The 21,744-nt window shown below is 40.6% G+C and overlaps 1 protein-coding gene across 3 annotated transcripts in view; it reads right to left on the bottom strand.

Annotated features, from left to right (window-relative positions):
* Window positions 1-396: 396 nt before the first annotated feature.
* Window positions 397-21,744, bottom strand: part of FUT10 (fucosyltransferase 10) — an 82,053-nt gene continuing 60,705 nt past the window's right edge. Inside the window, exons 4-6 of one of the 3 annotated variants that reach the window (XM_080659364.1) lie at window positions 10,648-11,483; window positions 1,851-1,926; window positions 632-948 (exon numbers count right to left, since the gene is read on the bottom strand). In XM_080659364.1, the coding sequence (XP_080515490.1) occupies window positions 776-948; window positions 1,851-1,926; window positions 10,648-11,483 (1,085 nt within the window). In that variant the 3' untranslated portion in view covers window positions 632-775. Of the gene's footprint in view, window positions 949-1,850; window positions 1,927-10,647; window positions 11,484-21,744 lie in introns of all 3 variants that reach the window. The other 2 variants (XM_080659362.1, XM_080659363.1) reach the window with 2 other exon arrangements.

Raw genomic sequence — 21,744 nt, forward strand, 5'->3', positions numbered from 1 at the left:
TGTAACAATAGACTGCACTAAACGTTATGTGAATGTGATCTCTCAAAATATCTTATTGTACTGTACTCACCCTCTTTCTTTTGACGTGAGACGATAAAAAGTATTAAGTTGAGAACATCCTGCTTTTCACTGCAAGGCAGCACTTGAGTGCTTCTCCGTGGCCCATCCCAGTTGGCAGCAACGCTACTCCCGCACTCTGGGGACATTAGTCACTAAAATAAGGGTGACTTGAACCAAGCACTGTGACACCCGGGCAGTCGACCTGATAACCGAGCCACGACTACCTACCACGCTCCCTGCAGCATCTGCAGCATGGAGACGCTGGAAAAGGGATGATTCACATCCGCAAGGGATGAAGGCCTCGCGAGATTTCATCAGATACTCAGAACGGCGCGTAATTTAAAACATATGAATTGTTTATTTCTGGATTTTCCATTTAATATTTTCTGAATGTGGTTCACTGTGGGTAACTTAAACCATGGCAAGCGAAACTACAGATAAGGGGTGGGGGGCTCCTGTGTTTACCTTTTGGGTATAAAAAATATAGAGGTGACCCTGAGGGTAGTTCATATCTATTATTTCATCGGGCTCATTATGAGTACTGTGGCAATTCTCATCCTAAAAGATAGTCAACAGAGTGGCTATGATATTCAAATATTAAGGCAACCTAGAAAGTAAACCTCTGGAACTCTGTAGTCTATATCATTCTGATACTTATTTAAATTAGTCCTTGAATACTAGGCCCCAAAACTCTTGAGTTGAAAAGTTTTGATTCCTATCGACCAGCCACCTTAGTGCCTGGGCTTCTTTCTTGGACTGTTGGAAGCTGGGGATCCACATCTCTCGAGAAGACCTCCGACGGGGAGCCACAGGTGAGAATGCAAACAATGTGGGCTCCGGGCAACTCAGGTGCATAACATCTGCCTTCCATCTTTTGGGTGGTAAGCCCTGCATTGAGAGAAGGGGAAAAAAAGAATTAAAAATATATGATAAAGAAGCCAAGTCCCATGTTCCTGCCTCACAATAACAGAACCCAGCACGTACTTTCCCTAAAGCAAGTAACTTCACTCCATGGAGTCTCAGTAATTATACTGCTGAATAGTGGAAGGAGATGGAAAATATCTAACATTTGTTGAGAATATTCTGTGCACTAGACACTTTGATAAGCACTTTATGCAGGTTACCTCATTTAATTCTTATGGCAAGCCCTATGTAGAGACCAGTCCTCTTCAAAAGTATCAAAGTTATTAAAAATAAGGATAGAATGAGCAACTGTCACAGATTGGAGATGAGATGACTAAATCTGGGATCCCATAATTGGTGGTTGAACATACAAAGGATATTAGTGGAAAGGCTGTGAAAAATGACTGAAGTCTGTAGATCAGTTAGTAGTAGTGCACCATTATTAATTTCTTAGTGTTGACAAATGTGCTGTGGTTATGAAAATGTTATCTTAGAGAAAGCCAAGTGAAGGGGATACAAGAACTCTGTGCTATATGTGTAACTCTTCTGCCAATTTAAAATCATTTCCAAATTAAATGTTTTTTTAAAGACAATAAAAAATGCCTTTAAAATTCTGAGAAAAATTGATGTCCATTTTAGTAGCTTACACACAGCTAAACTATTGCTTAAATGTTAGAGTAGAATCAAGACATTTCAGAAATCCCCCATGTACCCCTTCTCTGGGGGTATATGATCACCAAAATAAGAGAGCAAACCAAGAAAAGGGGAGAAAAGCATAAAGGTGGCAACACAAAAGAAAAAGACAAGAAAGGCAATTCCCAAGATGCTGTGGAAGGGAGATCTCAGGCTGATTCCTACACTAAATGTGGAAGGCAGTCAGTACATACTGGAGGAATCAGGATGCTCTGTGAGAAATTTCTTCAACAAGATGGAACGAACTGGATGACTGGTATATTTGAACATCTTCAAAGGAGATTTAAACAATCAATAAGAATTAAATTAGTGATAAGTACATAGAAAAATAATAAACAAGAAGACAATTACTAACTAGAAAGAAACAAAAGCTGTACAGGCAAGGGAAACAAGTGTTAGTATAAAACAAGGTTCATCTCTGAATAACAGTCATAACCTCATAAACACTGAATATTTTAAAAAAAAAAAAATGGAAGGAGAAACCAAGATGGCAGCATAGGTAAACACCTAAACTGCTGCCTCGCACAACAATTTCAAAACTACAACTAAAAGACAAAACCGACATCATCCAGAACCACAGGAAGGCTGGCTGAGTAGAAATTCTACAACTAGAAGAAAGAGAAAAGCACACTGAGACTGAGAGGAGCTGCAGGAGGTAGAGATACTGAGACGCGTGTGCGGAGAGGACTGGCAACTGAATGCGCAGCTGGCTTTCTCAAGTGGGAGGGAGACAAAAGCTCCAGTTCCGGGCAAGACTCTGGGGACCCAGACTCATTCGGGGAGAAGCTGGACTGTCTGGCAACAGGTGGAACTCGAGGGCGGCTTTCGCTCAGAGGTGTTTGCAGCGATTACCACGGGACACTGAGACACAGGGGCCTATTAGGGCAGGGCTGATGGGAAACCAATGCTGTCTGCTCCGCCCTGACACTACGCCACATCCAAGCTGAGCACAGAGGCTTTTGCAAGTCTTGTCTCATAAGGGTGTCTCCAGCACAGAAGTTCTCCCAGCGTAGACACAGCTGATCCTCACAGCCAATTGGCCTGGAGGTCAATTCCTCCCAGTGATACCAACAACAATCAAGGCTTAACTACAACAAGACTGTGCACACAGCCCACAAAGGGGTGCACCAAGAGTGTCCACCTCAGGTAACTGGGGAGGCTGAGCCACTGGGCCCTATAGGACACCTAGCACACAAAGCCACTCTATCAACTCAGGGAAGCAACCAAAATGCGGAGACAAAGAAACAGATCACAAATGAAAGAAATGGAGGTTTGCAAACAACTGGATATAGAGTTCAAAAACACAGTTATTAGGTTTTTTAAGAATTTTCTAGAAAAGGCCGATAAATTTAGCGAGACCCTCGAGCATATGAAAAAGGACCAACTAGAAATTAAACATATACTGACTGAAATAAAAAATAATATACAGAGATCTAACAGCAGACTAGAGGATCACAATAATCAAGTCAAAGATTTGAAATACAAAGAAGCAAAAAACACTCAACCGGAAAAGCAAAAAGAAAAAAGAATAAAAAAAATATGAAGATAGTGTAAGGAGCCTCTGGGACAAACTTCAAGCATACCAACATCCGAATTATGGGGGTGCCAGAAGAAGAGAGAGAGCACCTATTTGAGGTGCCTAGCACAGAGAAAACCTATTTGAAGAAATAATGACAGAAAACTTCCCCCACCTGGTGAAAGAAATAGGCTTACAAGTCAAGGAAGCACACAGAACCCCAAACAAAAGGAATCCAAAGAGGACCACACCAAGACACATCATAATTAAAATGCCAAGAGCAAAAGACAAAGAGAGAATATTAAAAGCAGCAAGAGAAAAACAGTTACCTACAAGGGAGTACCCATACGATTGTCAGCTGATTTCTCAACAGAAACTATGCAGGCCAGATGGGAGTGGCAAGAAATATTCAAAGTGATGAATAGCAAGAACCTACAACCAAGATTACTCTACCCAGCAGAGCTATCATTCAGAATTGAAGGGCAGATAAAGAGCTTCACAGATAAGAAAAAGCTAAAGGAGTTCATTACCACCAAACCAGGATTACATGAAATCCTAAAGGGTATTTTTAAGAAGAGGAAGAAGAAGAAAAAGGTAAAGATAAAAATTATGAACCACAAATACATATCTATCAACAAGTGAATCTAAAAATCAAGTGAATAAAAAAATCGGATGAACAGAATAAACTGGTGAACATAATAGAATCAGGGGCATAGAAAGGGAGTGGACTGACAATTCTCTGGGGGAAAGGAGTGTGGGGGGTGCAGGAAGAGACTGGACAAAAATCGTACACCTATGGATGAGGACAGTGTTGGGGGAGGGGTAAGGGCAGAGGGTGGGGTGGGAACCAGGTGGAGGGGAGCTATGGGGGATAAAAGAGGAACAATTGTAATAATCTGAACAATAAAGATTTATTAAATTAAAAAATAAAATAAACATAAAAAAACAAAAAACTGTATGAGCATGTTATTTACTGAGTAAATACCAAAATAATTAGGTAATTAGGGAGGTAAGTGAGTGCTTCTGGGGAAGGAAAAAAGTGGAAAGTAAAAGACTACTCTTTTTTTTTTAAGACTACTTTTCTTAATGCTTTTTTAATTATTTAAGTATAATTGTACACAATATTATATTATTTTCAGGTGTATAATAGATGATTCAATATTTCTGTGAATCATCACTTACAGTGTGACCACCTCACTTAGTCTAGTAATCATCCTGTCTTTTGGAAAAGAACAACATTGGAAGATTGATACTACCTCATCTGCAAGACTTATCATAAATCTACAGTACCCAAATACAGAGGCATTAATCAGTCCAGAAATTGACCCATACATATGTTGAAAAATTGATGCTTGAAAAAGAAACCAAGGTAATCCAATCAGGAAAGAATAATCTTTCCAACAAAGTGGTATGGATATAATTGGATATCCAAGTAAACAAGCCTCAACTCCTACATCATATTGCATTATAAAAATTAACTCCAAGTGGATTATAGACCTAAATGTAGAAGTTAAAATTACAAAATTTCAGGAAGAAAATCTTAGTGACCTTAGGTTAGACAAATTTTTTAAAACAGGTCAGAAAAAGCATAAACTCTAAAAAGATAAAATTGATGAACTGGACTTCCATCAAAATTTAAAACTTTACACTTCAAAAGACACTGTAAAGAAAATAAAAAGATAATACTGAATGTAAACTGTAATTTTAAAATAAAATTAAGTAAAAGAAAATGAAAAGAAAAGCCACAGTCTGGAAGAGAACTTTTGTTAATTACAAAATTAACAAATGAGTTGTATTCAAAATATACACTGAGTGGCCAGATTATTATGATCTCTGAATGCATAATAATCTGGCCACTCAGTGTATATTCTATATAATAAAAGGCTAATATGCAAATTGTCCCCTTGACCAGGAATTCGACCAGCAGGCAGGCCGGCCAACTGCCCATGTCCCCTCCCCCTGGCCAGGCTGGCCAGACTCCACCCATGCACAAATTCATGCACCGGGACTCTATATATATGTGTGTGTGTGTGTGTGTGTATATATATATATATATATATATATATATATATATATATATATATATATAGAGAGAGAGAGAGAGAGAGAGAGAGAGAGAGAGAGAGAGGCCAGATTATTATGCGTTCAGAGATCATAATAATCTGGCCACTCAGTGTATAAAGAACTCTGAAGATTAACAAGAAAACTCAATTTTCAGAAAATGAGCAAAAGATTTAAAGAGACATTTCATCAAAGAAGATATTGATGACAAATAAACCATTAAAAGATACTCAACATCATTAGTTACTAGAGAAATATAAATTAAATCACCGTGAGATACCACTATACACCCATCAGAATGGTAAAAATTTTAAAAACTGACCACACCAACTGTTAATGAATGGAACTCATACAATGTAAGATAGAGCAATTTTGGAAAATAGTTTAGTAGTTTCTCAAAATGTTAAACATACATCTTCTATATGATCTAGGCATTACACTCCTAGGTATTTGTAGAAGAGAAATGAAAGCATACATCCTTACAGAGACTTGTACATAAATGTTCATAGCAGCTTTATTTGTAACAGCCAAAAACTGGAAACAAGTCAAATGTCCATCAACAGGTGAATGGATAAGCAAATTTTGATATGTCCAAACTTCAGAACAATGAGAAATGTAATACTAATATGTTATGGATGACTGTCGTTATTATCATGGAGAGTGAGAGAAGCCAGACACAAAGGAGTACACATTACATGATTGCATTTATATAAAATTCTAGAAAACTGCCTAAGCTTTTTGGTTAAAAGTGACAAAAAGCAGATGGTGCCTGAAGCAAGGGGTGGTGAGAGACATGAAGAAACTTTTGAGGGATGACAGAAATGTTTATCATCTCAATTGTGATTTTACAAGTGTATGCATAGTCGTAAGTAATCAAATTGCACCCTTTAAATATATGCAGTTCATTGTATGTCAATTACACTACAATAAAGCTATTTTTTTAAAGTTTATCCCAATTCCATGAAGTTTTATTTCTCATGATTACACATTGTCTCTCCTATTTTAGCCTCTTTGAGGACAGGAGCATTTATCAATACATGTTCTTTAACTGACTAAAATTAACTCATCGGTGACTTCTTCAATAATGGAAGACTTTCTCCAACATAAATAAAGCAAACTACACTGAGAATAAGCCTATTCAGATTCATCAGGAGGTCAGACTCAAGATGGCCCCTTGATTGCTGCCTCCTGGAAGTCATGCCCAGTGAATTCCCCTACCCTTGAGTGTAGGTATCACTTGTCACTTGCTTCTAACCAACAGAATATGACAAAGATGAGAGGATGTCTATAATCATGTGTATATGATTACATTTTTAAGATTGTAGTACTGGTCTTGCAAGAATCTCTCAGTCCCTGGCTGGCTTAGAGGAATCTCTCAGTACCTGATGGGGAAGGCCACATGACAACTATAGGGGAACTCACTTCAGAGATGCATTAGGGCTCCACCAGCAAAGGCATCTAGGAGATGTTGAACTCTCTGTGACTGTTGGACTCTCTGCGACTATTTGACTCTCTGGAACCTCATGCGTGGCTGACTACCCCAAAAACCAGAATGCCATTCAAAGACAAATGTTATGCCCTCAGGAAGGAGGTTAATGAACGTAGAGAGTATAGTAACTTCCTGATGTTATCTTTTAACTTAGTGATTCATTGTTCTACCAGGAGGTCTACATGCCAACTGGTTTTGCTGTTAACTTTTGCTATTAACCCCCTTTTAAAGGGGACCCTGTCCTGGGAGGGGTATGAATTTTTCCTGGCCTGCCCCCACTAGGAGCAGCTGTTTTGCCTGTGCATGTAAGTTTCTTCTATTAAAGCTCTTACGAATTTGGATAAGGCTATGTGTCAGTTCTTTGGAATTGATCCTAAATTTAGACTTTTGGGGGCTTTTCCCAACATAAGAAACTCGAGAACCTGAGAGCAGCCTCCAGACTACAACTGGCCCCAAACAGAAGCTCTCAATCCTACAAACTCAAGAAATTGAATCTGCCAACAACCTGTGAGTTTAGAAGCAGACCTGTCCCCAGTTGAGTCTCCAGATGAGAACCCAGCCCTCATTAACAGTCCTGATTGAATCCTTCCAGAGCATCCAGCTAAGCTATGACCAGAATCCTGACCCTCAGAAACTGTGATATAACAAGCATATGTTGTTTTAAGCTACTACGTTGGTGGTAATATTGTTTACACAGCAATAGATAACATACTGGGTAGTATGTGTCTGAGAAGGAGAGGAGAGCAAAAGCAGAATAAAGAGGGAATATATTTGATATTCTAATAGTATTTTCTACATCCAAGTACAATGATTTAAATTATTATCAATCGCAAGATAAAAAGTAACCACAGAGGAAATAAAATTATTTCTTTCAACTGAAAAAAAAAGTGAAGAAACATATTTAAATAGCTTACTTTAAGGTGGGGGAGGGGGGCCATATTAGGCCTAAGAAATCATTTGGTCTGTCCCTGCCAAGGCATTGGGGATGAGTTATTTAAATGTTTGACCACATATAGCAGGCTAATTGTTAAACTGATAATTTTGTGTGGCCTGAGAATGATGTTATAAATATCCAAATGGCCCTTGGCAGAAAAAAGGTTCCCCACCCCTGCTTTAAGGCATGCCTTATAAAAGCTGTAACAAGTCTTGTAAAATAAATGCAAATGAAAACAACTGGTCCAATAACCTTTAATTTACTTTCATGGTATGTTTTGGTTTGCTTTTCAATAACGACCACATTAGCATTAGAGAACTGTAACAAGTTCACTGAAATGCAAGCAAAGCCTGGTTATCATCTTCAGTGACCAGCACTGTGGGAAGACTGAGAGCAAGGTGGAGGAGAGCCTATTCTATGGATGTTACTTCAAAGACTCTGAAGAGAAGGACATTGAATCACACCACCCTCAGGCATGCTAAAATATCAGTTAGCTGTTGTTGTTGGAAATACAGGAATGTATGATTCTCCTATATCTATTAAAAAGCTATTTACCAATATCGTTATCCCCCCTTTTCCAGTCCCCAGTAATCCTTCCAAAAGGCCTTCTGTGAAGTACTGAAACAGTTAGGGTTTGTGTGATTCATTCAGTTTTCTGTGAATATAATTTCCAAACCTGAAAACGGCTGTTAAATACAGAGCAGGAAAATCATCACCCTCAGAAGTTCTATTTCTGCCTTGGCATGTTTTGAAAATAAATAATTGTTATAGCATGGGCAATTAATATGATCTCTACTTTCTCATGTGTTTTTGCAGTAGTATGTGTATTTTGTTTTTGCTGTTATGTGGCCCTATAAATTAGGTCATAAAGGAAGTCATTGGACATCAGGATGCATTCTCTGATAAGAATGCTATTAAGTCCTGACCGGTTTGGCTCTGTGGATAGAGCGTCAGCCTGCAGACTGAAGGGTCCCAGGTTCGATTCTGGTCAAGGGCATGTACCTTGTTTGCGGGCACATCCCCAATAGGAGGTGTGCAGGAGGCAGCTGATCGATGTTTCTCTCTCATCGATGTTTCTAATTCTCTATCCCTCTCTCTTCCTCTCTGTAAAAAATAAATAAAATATATTTTTTTAAAAAAGAATGATATTAAGTGTTCCTGTTGCTGACCAAGCCACTCAGCTTAAAATAAATTATTTTATGAGCAAACATTTGTCATATAAAACCAGATAAAATAATTTAAAATTTCATAATAATTAAAATAATGCTTATATACATATTTAGTATATAAAAGCTTTATATAGTATACACAAAATACATAAAAATAATTTCACACACGGTTTAGATTTCTGTTTGACCAGAAATTAATATGCTAGTCAAAATAAACATTTGCCTTTGGAGAATTTATTTAAACCATTATGTGTATATGGGAGTCAGGCAAGGGACTGATAGGTGATACCCAAGTGCTATGTCGGGGCCTCTCATCTTTAAAAGATTTCAAAGGTAGCAGTTGAAACTAATTTTTCTTTTTCTTTCAATAAATTACATTATAAAAATTCAGTTATATGTAAAGTGGGGCCATGCCTGGTATAAGTGACTAAAGTAAGCAAACAAACAAAAGTTAAAAGCATCTAGAACTCTGAAGACATGACTAAGAACTTTATTTACACCTAGGGGCCCAGTGCACGAATTCATGAACCTTGAAAGAAACTGTGGGACGTGAGGCTGCAGTGGGCACAGTGGCGGGTCTCGGCCCATCCTCTGTGCCCTGCCTGGCCCCTCCCGCCGTGGCCCCTGGTCCCCTGTCTGCCAGCAGCCCCGCTCCCGCTGACACTGCCGCTCCCACACGCTGATGGTGCCAGTCCCACTCACACCCATTGATGGCGAAGAACGATTAGGGCCGGCGCCAGCAACAGGTGCAAGCGGGGCTGGTGCTGTCAGTGGGAGCGAGAAGGTCTGGCGCTGGCAGCAGGTGCAAGTGGTGGCTGCTGCCCTGATCGCCCCTCAGGAGCAGGGGGAGGTGGAGAAGCCCTCAGGGGCGATCAAGGCTGGCAGCTCCCACTTGCACCCACTGACGGTGCAGAGCGATTGGGACCGGCACCGGGCACCGGCAACGGGTGAGAGTCACGGCTCTGGCGCCAGCTGCAGTTGTGAGTGGGGCCAGCACTGGCAGCAGGTGCAAGCACCAGGCAGGATCACGGCATGAGGGAGCAAAGAATTTTCAGTAACCACCAGAGGCTCGCCCCAGTGACAGCAACCAGCACCCCACCTTGGTCTGGTGCCCCCGCTCACCTGCTCCACCATCCCACTGCGGCCGACGTTCGCCATGTTCCATGCTCTGCTGCCTGCTACTGATGCCCACCGTGGTCCACACGTACCCCCCGTTGGTCAGTGCACATCATAGTGACTGGTTGTTCGGTTGTTCTGCTGTTCAGTCTATTTGCATATTACCCTTTTATTATATAGGATAATTTAAGAAAATAATCTTTTAAGGATTATTCCCATAATCCTTTGAATATTCTCTATACATGAAAAAGCATGAGGAGAAAGAACAGGAATCAAAGAAAAAGAGAGGTTAATTGATTGTGTATGTGAACTGAAAAGGGAGGCATGAGTGTAAGGGATCTGGCCAAAACCACAGCATTGACACAAAGGTGAAAGATTAAAGGACAAGATTCAAAACTTTGAAGTTTTTTAAATTTTTTGGCCTCTTTCCTCCCTCTGCAGCCTCCCTTCTCACTGCCCAGCACCTGCAGCATCGTGTCCTCCAGAAGAAACAATAAAGAGACTCTAAGGCCTTCAGGAAGAAAGACAAGACAGTGAACTTCATGGGAGTCCTCAAAGGATAGTAATAGTCAACCTGCCTGCAGAGCCTGGCCTCTCTGACGGGAATGAGGAGCGGTAATGAGGCAGCTGCCACAGAAGGACGCCGAATGGCAGACACCATCAAGAGGGCCCCCTACACCTCTCTGCCAAACCTTGAGTCGCTTACCTTTTCCTGAAGCCTAATATTATCCCACACCTTGCTGCACACCATGCACTCAAATGCATCAATGTAGTTGTCTTGATTGATGTCTTGCACTCCCCACATCCGTTCCCTGAGAGCTGTGAGGAGTCGCTGGTTGGAGATCTCACCCTTCAGCTTCCATTCCATATAGGCCTCGTACAGTCTGTCATCAGAGTCCAGCTGTCGGATGTAAGCTGCCAGTTCTCTAGGGTGAGAAAATTCTGATACGAGAATAGCACTTCTATTACTTGGAAGCCAGTCGGTGATGCTGGGGGATCCATAATACACAGGGACTACCCCCAGTTTCAGAGGTCTCCAGAACTTCTCAGTGATGTAGTCGTCACAAATTGCATTCTCAAAAGCAATGATGAACTTGTACTGTGCGATGATCCTATAGAAGCCATCGGCATCCATGGAGGCTGGATTTTTCAGCTGCCGAGGGAGATCTTTGTTGTGTAAACACTCGCCATAGGAATCGACCTCAATGTAAGTCATCAGCTTTCGAACATAGCTGTCCCTATCTGATGGCGGGTCACAGTCTGACTGCACATACACCAGCGGAGCGAGTCTTTTCCGAAGGTTGTTTTTAGACTGCAAAGGGACCAGGTATCGGTGTGACTTCAGGACTCCTATGCCCTCTAGGTACTGGGTGGTGAGTGGCAGGTGGGAATGCCGACTGAATGTGGCAGTGTAGTTGAACAAAGTGATGACTGGCTTATGAAAGAGCTTATAATTGTTTTTTGGAGACTCTTCATGAAAAAGGGCCCAGTCATGATGGGCTTTCCGGGGCAGAGGTAAGCTATCTATGTTAAAGTCAGTACCTAGGAGAAGAAAAGAAAATATGAGTATGTCTGAAAGAATCTTGGTGCTAAGTTTGAGTCCCCCTGGTAAGATTAGAATACAGAGGAGTTTGAAGCTGTAAATAAAAAGCATGTTACAGTGTCTGCAAAGTGCCTGGCAGGCAGTCATACAACTTTCACCCCAGAAACTGCTTCCGGAGAGAATCACTAAGGACAGGACCCTCTTTCTCGTGTAATGAAAAGGGAAATGGGAGTGCTGTCTAGCCGAGATCTAAAGGGAGAACACATTCCACTGCCTCCTGCAATTGCCTTTTCTTCCTGAGGTTGCTGCCTAAGAGAGGACATAAGAAATAAAGATATAGACCGTTCTTAAAAAAGAAAAGAGTAAGAGAAAGGAAGCCAACAAGAGAAAAGCAATCAGCTTGGCAGATTGATTAACTGAAAAAAGGTGAAATCATGCAAAAGTAGCCAGAACAAATATACAGGATAGATTTTTTAATCCAAATGATCGATTTCAACAAAGTGCAGTTAATCAATCTTAGTCAAAATGGTAGACAAGAGGCTTTTAAAGACGAAAGAGCTGATAATAGCACTATGTTACAGACCACTGCAGCATGGACATGAATTAACAAGCACATCAAGAAATAAAGAAGGCATAACAGGATTATAATTATGAGTGACTCTAGCTTCCACGGGATTAACTGGGGAACCTCTGAAACATGATCGCGTGCAGACAGAAGTGATGGATGTGGTAAGCAATTGTTTCCTGACTGTATGGGTGGAGGCCCAATCAGGAAGAATTTCTTTCTCTGAGAAAGAAGAATTAAGACAGCATCACAACATAAAATACAGAATTTCTAACGTGTTCCTGACATTGATAATTTTCTGGCCCCTGATTTATGTTTTTTAAGTGTAAGGAAAGGGGAGAAAAAGCCATCTTTCAGCACCCACTGGGAAGAAGAGCACCAAATAAAAGCTTCTAGTGAAGTAAAACATATTATCCAGTAGAATTCATAAAAATTAATTATTTAATGCCAGTGCACAATGTCAAATAAATATATACTCCGTGGTGCCGACAGTACATAAATAAGAAATCAATTAATCAAAAAAGTCTTTTAAACAATTAAGGATCAAATAAGATTATGTTGGAAGACATACACTGAACACAGAGATATTGCTAAAGAAAGTACTACTGTCTTGTTTTTTCTTTTAATCTTTATTGTTGAAAGTATTACATAGGTCCTCCTCTTTCCCCCATTAATCTCTTCCAGCCTGCTCCTGCCTCCAGGTCCTCACCACCCCATTGTCTGTGTCCACTGGTTATGCATATATGCATACAAGTTCATTGGTTGATCTCTTCCCACCCTCCCCTGCCTTCCCTCTGAGGTTCAACAGTCTGTTCATGCTTCTATGACTCTGGGTCTATTTTTGATCATCAGTTTATTTGTTTCATTAGATTCCACATATAAGTGAGATCATGTTATACTTATCTTTCTCTGACTGGCTTATTTCGCTCAACATAATACTCTCTAGGTCCATCCATGCCATTGCAAATGGTAAGAGTTCTTTCTTTTTTATTGCCGTATAGTATTCCATTGTGTAAATGTACCATAGTATTTTTATCCACTCGTCCGTCTGCTGATGGACACTTAGGCTGTTTCCAAGTCTTAGCTACTGTAAATTGTGCTGCTATGAACGTAGGGGTGATGAAGTACTACTATCTTGATAACAGGCTTTTATTCTCAATGATCAAGAATGAAAGACTAACATCTAAATGTGGTTATATATTTATTTACTTGGCATTTGCTCTATCTGACCATTAGCATAAAAAAAGAACACTCATCCACACACCTGAGATCTAATGGCACACAGAGTTGGGATGGTCAGCAACGGTTAATAGAGAAACATGAGGACATGAAAGAGAAGAGGATTTTAGGCAACTTACTGCATTGCAGTGGTTGCTGCTCAAAAAGGTTCTAGGCTGGTCAAGTAACCAATGATGGGAACTGGAACCCATAAAACTTGAGTTACAACATAAAGTTTCCACCGATGGCTCAACACAGAATCAAGGCCATCTGCCTAGGAGAGGAAGAACTACAGTCCAATCCATGCAAGTCAGAGTAAGGATCTAACTGTAAAACAAAACTGGGTCTGGAATTAACGGGGGGGTTGGGGGGGTCAGGTACAGATGTCTTGAGTAAGTGACTCAAACACCAGTGGCTCTCTGTTGCTACTAGTTATGTGGCACGTGGCTGATTCTTCACCTGGCTCACCCTGGATGTGCCACAGGAAAGATCCAATATGCAGAGCAGGGAAACAGAAAAATACAAAATCCGCCTCCAGTGCTTTGGATAATGGAGAGGGCTTGAGTTTCATCTCTGCTTGTCTAAACCAGTGAAGTACAGGAGAAACCACATGGCTATGCTAGACCTTTTCATGGCCACTATTTGGATCCACTCATACTGTGTGTAATAGGAACCAAACGTGCCTGAAATAGGCACCAGTTATAATGAACCTTTCATTAATTTCAACTAGAAGATGAGGGCTTACAAATTCATTATTCCTTTATCCCAGATGCTATTGAAACCTTGATGTTGGAAGGATGGGGAGAAGAGCACTGAGTTGCTCCCATATGCAATCTGTAGTAGCAAAAAAGCCTGCCAAATCTAAGCAAGAAACATTGACTTATATTCATGTACTAAAAAGCAACACACTTCTTAAAAATGAAGGCTGAGGTTCTCATACATCCATCTGAATTTTGTTTAATTTGTAGTAGTGGCTTTATATCTTTAATAGTGAAGAAATGCCTGTTTAAGAGGAATCTAGCTTTCTAGAAACATTACCTCCCCTTTTTTTTTCTTTCTATCTTAAAAAGTACTTCCTAGCCCAGCCAGTGTTGCTCAGTGCTTCAATGATCATAGACCTATGAACCAGGAGGTCACGGTTTGATTCAGGTCAGAACACATGACTGGGTTGCAGGCTCGATCCCTGTAGGGGCCATGCAAAAGGCAGCCAATCAATGATTCTCTCTCATCATTGATGTTTTGCTCTCTCTCCCTCTCCCTTCCTCTCTAAAATCAATAAAAATATTTTTTTAAAAGTACTTCCCAGTTACTTCCCTAAGATACACAACACACAAACACACATTAAAAATTAGCTCCCTGCCAAAATCGGTTTGGCTCAGTGGATAGAGTGTCAGCCTGCGGACTGAAAGGTCCCAGGTTCGATTCCGGTCAAGGGCACGTAACTTAGTTGCGCGCACATCCCCAGTAGGAGGTGTGCAGGAGGCAGCTGATCAATGTTTCTCTCTCATCGATGTTTCTAACTCTCTATCCCTCTTCCTTCCTCTCTGTAAAAAATCAATAAAATATATTTTAAAAAAAAATTAGCTCCCTAACAGATCTAGAATACTTCACTGAGGATATCCTGGCATAAAATATGAGTATTGATATTGAGCAATTCCTAAAAGGTATTGGATGTGGCTCAGGAAACAAGTGAGTTATTTAAATGTCCACTATAACAAGAATTGGAACCTGGGTCTTTAAAGAAATTAAAATCAACTAACCTATGGTAATTTTTTTTTAAAAGTGACTAACTTGCATGTGATTGGTTAACTAGTCCTCTTCATTGGAGCTTCTATTTAACAAAATCAGATTCAAACTTTCTTCTCTCTGGGTTATTTTGTTTACTGAATACTGACAAATTTATTCGTTCCTTTAAATAACAGCTGACAAATAGATCTTAAGGACTAAAGTGCATCGCAAAGGAAACTGCCACTTGGAATACAAATGGAATAAAATTAATGCTGGCAAATGATGCCAGATTGCTGACTACAGAGATTGAATTTGAAACAGCAGATAAGCAGCGGCAATACTTTACGGTACATGTTTCTGTGTTCCTTTCCTTCTTTTGTGAGTCCCAGACAAACTGGTGAAAACAGAAAAGCAACGCATGTTACTAACCCCACTGGACTAACAAAGTTTCAGTCATTTATCTGGAGCTAAAAACCCCTGGTGGGACCAGAATTTTCAGACTAGCTAATGGTAAAGGAGCAGAAGTATCACTGGCCCTCATACAACATTGAATCTATTGCATAACTTACCCTTGGCTCCCCAAGTACACCCACAAAAATATTACCCAACTTAAACCCAGTCCACTTAAGAAAACAGCTCGCCTTAGTGTCCCATAAGCAAGCCAGTCAGAGAAAGACAAGTCCACATGATCTCACCCAAATGTGGAATCTAATGAACAAAATAAACTGATGAACAAAATAGACACAGAAACATAGAAGCATGGAACAGACTGATGAATCTCAGAGGGAAGATGGGGGTAGGTGGGAGGGTGGGGAGAGATTAACCAAAGAACGTGTATGCATATATGCATAACCCGTGGACACAGACAATAGTGTGATGAAGGCCTGGGGCAGGGAGCGGGTTCTGGGCAGGGTGAGGGTTGAAAATAAAGCGGCATCTGTAATACTTTCAACATTAAAGATACATTTTTAAAAATTTGGTACCACAAAATATATTCCCAATAGAGGGAACTAAAACTTTTGAGAAAAAACAGCTTAAGCCAAGGAGCTGCTTCTTATATTATCATCTAGCATTTGTGTAGTTCATTGCTATTTTCAAAGCCATTTCACATGAATCTTCTCAACTTTCCCTCACAATCCCATCGGGCCATTTATGTTCTCTAGAGGGTTAACTAAAAATGTGTGCAAGAATGGTGTTGGTACCTGGGAAAGGATCCTGTTATCTCAGGCTAAATTCTAACCAAGGGCACTAGAGGTTCGTGCCACACATGCGCCCGGAGGACATAGCCTGGTTGTAACCAGTTCAGAGGCTGTGGCAGGCCACGCATAACACTCTCATACTAACTTCTAGACCCATGTTCTTCTCTCTTTCCCATTATCTCCCTTCATGAGTCCTTTTACCTGCCCCTTAATCAATTCTATGTCACAGAGCCCTCTCTCAATTATCCATGTTACAGCTCTCTCAATTATACATGTGCAGTTAGGCATCTGTCCATTCTACCCCTGGGCCTGGGAATTTCTCAGGCCCCTTACTGAGCCTGTGCTGCAGGCCAGTCAATAACTTTGCAGCCCCTTCCTAACAGTGCAGGGCCTGAGGCAAGAGTATAAAGAGAGTCTCACCTACCATATGTCTAAACATTTAAAACCTATAAATCAATTTAACAAGTTGTTAGATGCTTTATCTTTCTACTTTAACATATAAACATCACAATTTTATTTCAATGTGTAAAGCCGTGGTTCATACCATATAGTGACAATATATATTCAAAACTAACATCCTTGCCTGCCACAATCCATAATTCTCTTTGGGGCTTGGCATGGGGTGAAAAGAGAAGGGAGAGGATTCTCCTTCACTTGCTGACTCATCCTCCCTCAATCCCTCAAACCTCCCCTTCCAATCACGCAGGTCGGCCACAGGTGAAACACCCATTTTCTCTTCTTCTAGGGGTGAGGGGATAAGGGTGGAAGTTGAGCTCAGCTCTACACTGGAGCCTCTCTCCTCTATTACAGTAGTTCAAATAAAATCTGTCTTGCCTTTTTTAAAAAGTTTCCAGTATAGTCACCCCTGGACAACCTTCAAGCCCGTTTTGCTCTTGGGAGGATAAACCAGGAAGTGGCCAGTGCAGGCTCTGCAGTGGGCTCCAATTCGGCCTTTGGGGCAGGGAATTCGGAGGTCCTGGTACTTGGAGTGTGGTGTTTAAGGTGAGGAGGGTCTGTGACCGTGGCCCACTGACTCCTCACAGCTGGAGGAAGGCCAAAGTAGACAGACCCCTCTGGGCCAGGTCTAAGGGTTCCATTGTTCAAATGTTGCCACTCATCCTACCCAAGCGTGGCTACTTGGCCTCTGGAATTCATGTTCTACATTAAACGGGCTTGATATACCTTTTGTGATTCCTTAAACCAAGGACACAAATTCAGATTTTTTTTTTTTTTTTTTGGTATGTTGTGTTCTGTATTACACAAGGCTGAGACCCTGTGAATATCATTTCTCAAGATCCCTCGCCATTAGGTCCCACCAGCAGGAGCACTGTAGGGAGAATGGAAGGTGGAGAGGGAGAAGGAGCATCATCCTAACGCCTCTCATGCAGTGGAGAGAGCCCAGCTGGGGACTGTGAGCACAGCTGTGGTGGAGACCCAGGTCATGTGAACAGTGGTGACAGCCACAGGAGCAGTGGCAGTGACCTGGGAGTGCTGGCTCATGGGTTCCTGCTCACCTCCATCGGTGGAGCCCTGGAGACCAGCCATCCTGCACTTTGGGTAATTTCCCCCTGAAATGTTTCCTTTTTATTCATTTTGCATAACCTTCCACTCCCTCCTTCTGCTCCAACTAGCCCTTCAACCCCTTTGGAATCAATTCCCGTAATAAATCCCCACTGTTTGAGATACCTACAATAATGTGTTTTCCTATAAGACTGATTAATAGAGAAGTCCATTTCAAAAGCTTGGGACTTCCATCTGATTGCAACTTATTATTGCAAATGGTGTTGCAAGTTTTCCCTTGCTTCTTGACTTTTCTAAAAATAGTATTTCTTCACAATTTTTCCCCATTGTCACCACCATCCTAGGTTCCTATTTTCACCTCACAGAATCACCAGAAAGATTTATTTCTCTCTTAGTCCATCTGGTGAGAATGTGGAAGCAGAAAAATCTCAAGTCTCCCATTTAAGAAGGGAAAATATAAAATCAGAAAATGAGACTCCCAGTAAGAAAGGAACTGTCAAATTACTGGAAACCAATAGCACATTCCTCATTCAGGTACTATGTTATAAATTCCTTCTCTGAACTGCTAATTAAAATATACAGAATACTGATGACCCAGGTAGCTACAAAGAATGATGAGGTGGAGGTGAAATCTTCCGTAAAACTGTATTTGACCTCATTCTAAGTTTTATCACAAATTACAAATCCTCTCCACTGTATTTCTTGACATTTCATGTAAAAAGAGATAAAGACTTCCTTGTTGCTAAACTATTTTACTACAGAGCCTTTTGCCCATTGGAAATGAAAACCTCTAAGGCCAGATGATGTTAAAGCTTATGAAACAATGGGCAAAACACAATTGTAGGGGATAGCAATAGTTCATAAATCACATCTATGGTTAATCACCCCGGCGTTGCTAAACTCATAGTGACCTCACTGAGTTTGTTTTAATTTCCTGTCTTGGATTAAATCATTTGTTTCATAAAGCTCAAACAACTTCCAGTGTTCAAGATAACCATTACAATGGCTACTTCCCTGCTATAAGCTTAACAACATCTTAAAGTATCCTGACAGTGTCTAAATCTCAACACAAAGGGAAATTCAATTGCTTCCACAGTAATAATTAGAAAAAGTGAGAATTCGGTGCTGTGAACTCCAAGAAGAAACCAGAGCAGGAGTGACAGTTTGCAATGCAACCTAAGGCACTCACTCCCCCAGAGAGATGGGAGCTGATGTCACCAAGGGCTTGCTAGCAAAGTCGCTTCAGGGTCCTCATGGTTCTGCTGAACTCTTGACATTCACAGCAAAGCTCCATAACCCTGGATTAGACTTGTGATCTCTCTCCAGCATGTAAAAAATTGACTCTTTCATATTAAAAGCCCAGTTAGGGTGTTCCTGCATCTCACATTCTGATTGTCTCTCTTGCAACCAACATACCTGGAAACAGAAGACACCACCACCCACTCCAAGAAGCACAGCCACCAGTAAAAAGCAAGTATTTTCTGAGTCCTACTACTTGGAAAGTATTAAGCTAGGAACTCTGGGACTTCGAAGATGAACAAAATAAGCCCCAGGGATCTTATGATTATGAATGTTAATGTTAAAGCATTAGCTGAAATTCAAAGTAGAATAACACAAACACAATTAGCCCTAGCAGGAGAAAGAAAGGAATCATTATTTCTCACTGGTCATAGCGTTTGGGGCTGAATTTCAGATAAGTACATAAAGAAACCAAGCAGTTAAAGAAAATAAATACGACCCAGTTATTAACTTGGGGCAAATAAGAAAAGTAATCAGTGTACTATCTGGTTCACCTATGAATACCATTTGCTTAGTCATAATAATGTAGCGTAAATATTGATCTATCAAACGTGGTGATACAAGTGAAAGGTGAGGATACAAGAGGGTGAGTGTGTCTTGAGCAGGACAGGGTGAGAGAGTGAATGCTCATCTTCCAAGATGGAGTCAACAGACAACACCTACCCCTGAAAAGACCCGAAATCCTAATATCTCCATGTGACAGACAGCTGGTGCTCACTGCCAAAAAGGTCAGATAAAAGTCCTGCTAGTGGTAACCTCAGGAGATCACTATTTGCTATGTAAACTTATAGTACATGTAGCTTTGATAGAAATGAAAATAAAGTGAGCAAAAATTATATAGGAAAAGTGTCACCATGCACCCAGTCCTTCCCCTCTGTTAACAGTTTCTTGTATGTTCTGCATTTTTTTAAAGGATGGAAGGAAAGAAGGAAGGAAGGGAAAGGAAGGAAATCACATGTAAATTAAATCTAGAAAAAAATAAACTATAAGATGTACTATTTTTTGTACCATTATTTTTTTTTGTCACTAAGAAAAGTATTTCCAACTAAACTATGATACAATGCTTTCTTATACTTAGAATTTTTATGTATACTTATTGAAAATGCTCTTTTAGATTTGCTTATAGATTTTTATCATGTGTCACTCTTGTGAATGCTTAGAAAAAATGTAAGTTAAATTGTTGAAGTACCTAAAATGTCTTCACATTCAGAGTCCAAACTCTGAATCACTTTTGAATCTTTGATGTCAGGGCTTTTTAATCAATATTTTTCCCTGTGCCCTTAAGACTGTTAGCAGTACAGCATTGCTTAACAGAGTGCTCCACCATCGTCTCTGAGATGTTCTTCCTGGCCACTCACACCCATCCTCAAGCTTTGATGTCTGTGCTTTCTTGGCATTACCAGGTGTCAAAGTTTCCAGATGCCAACTTGACTCATATTCTTTCCTCTGAAGATCCTTGAATGGTTTGCTGATGGCAACATCAAAGGCTGAATGCGTCCCATTGTGCCAGAGGGAAGGACGACCCAGTCCCCGCCCACACAGGCAATAGCAACTGCACCACTGCTGCCCGGCTGGCAGCGATTGCAGGGAGGCTGTGCACTGCCAACACTTGCTCATTCGAAGATGTTAGCATTTGAAAAAGAAAAATGCTTTTTAGAGTCCAGGAGATCTGTTTCACATAAATGAGAACATACTACACATGCTGTTGTCAACCTAGCCTTGTCTATGAAGAGACATGTCCATGGAGAGAGATGTCCTCTGTATCTGCCCTATTGTTTCTTGGGATCATGTACTGTGATCCCATTGAGTGCATGCAGTCACTTCACTATTCTCCTGATTTTTCCACTTTGTGGGACAAATCTAAACTCTGAAAGTGGGTCAAGAAACAGCATTAATCCTAATGCACTTGATACGGCTGACATCTTTAGCAACAACTAAAACTTCAGCGCCCACTCTCCGGGCATCTGTCTTAGACTCTTGGCTGAAGGGACATTTTACAGAAGTTAATCCTGAGTCCAGCAGTCGATCTCCAAGCTAATTATATCCTCTGAAGGATCAAGACACCACATGAGTGCTTTTGTCAGAATGAGTCTATCCACCAGGTAGGTATGGAACTGCCAAACCATTACTTATATTCCACTTAGTCTCTGGGCCACATTTGACCTTAGTTGAAAGCTATGACCTGGAAAAATAAACTCTTATTCTCAAAACCTCCTGTGTCCCACTCCATTTAATCATCTTGGAGTCTCTCTACCCAAGAGAGAAACAGTGAAGAATCCAGCCCTGTCCTCCACAGTCAGCCATGTCTAGGAGACTCCAGTTTAATTTTCTAATGTTCATATGTCTCATCACAGAAACAACAAAACAACAACAAATTTGGTCAAGGATTTAGGTCCACCTTAAAAATCCTTAGCCATACAATGTATAAATTGTATTTTATAGGCCTCGGTGTGATGTTATAAAAAATATGAGATCCAGCTCTCCTCTGGCAATCAAAAAGAGTGAGTCAGTAAACACATAAAGCAAAGGACATAGACAATTTCCACTAATTTTATTTCATTTAAATATTTCATCAAATTTCTAGTATAATACATGTTCAACACAAAAAAATCTGTTGCACTAAAAAATATAAAAGAGGGAGGAGAGGGCAGAGGGCAGAAGGAAGGGAAGGAACATCATCCATATTCCCAAAGCAATGCTAACATCAGGTGTTCATCAGTGTGTCAGTAT

The sequence above is a fragment of the Plecotus auritus genome (genome assembly GCF_963455305.1).
Source record: "Plecotus auritus genome assembly, chromosome: 3".
Lineage (NCBI taxonomy): Eukaryota > Metazoa > Chordata > Mammalia > Chiroptera > Vespertilionidae > Plecotus > Plecotus auritus.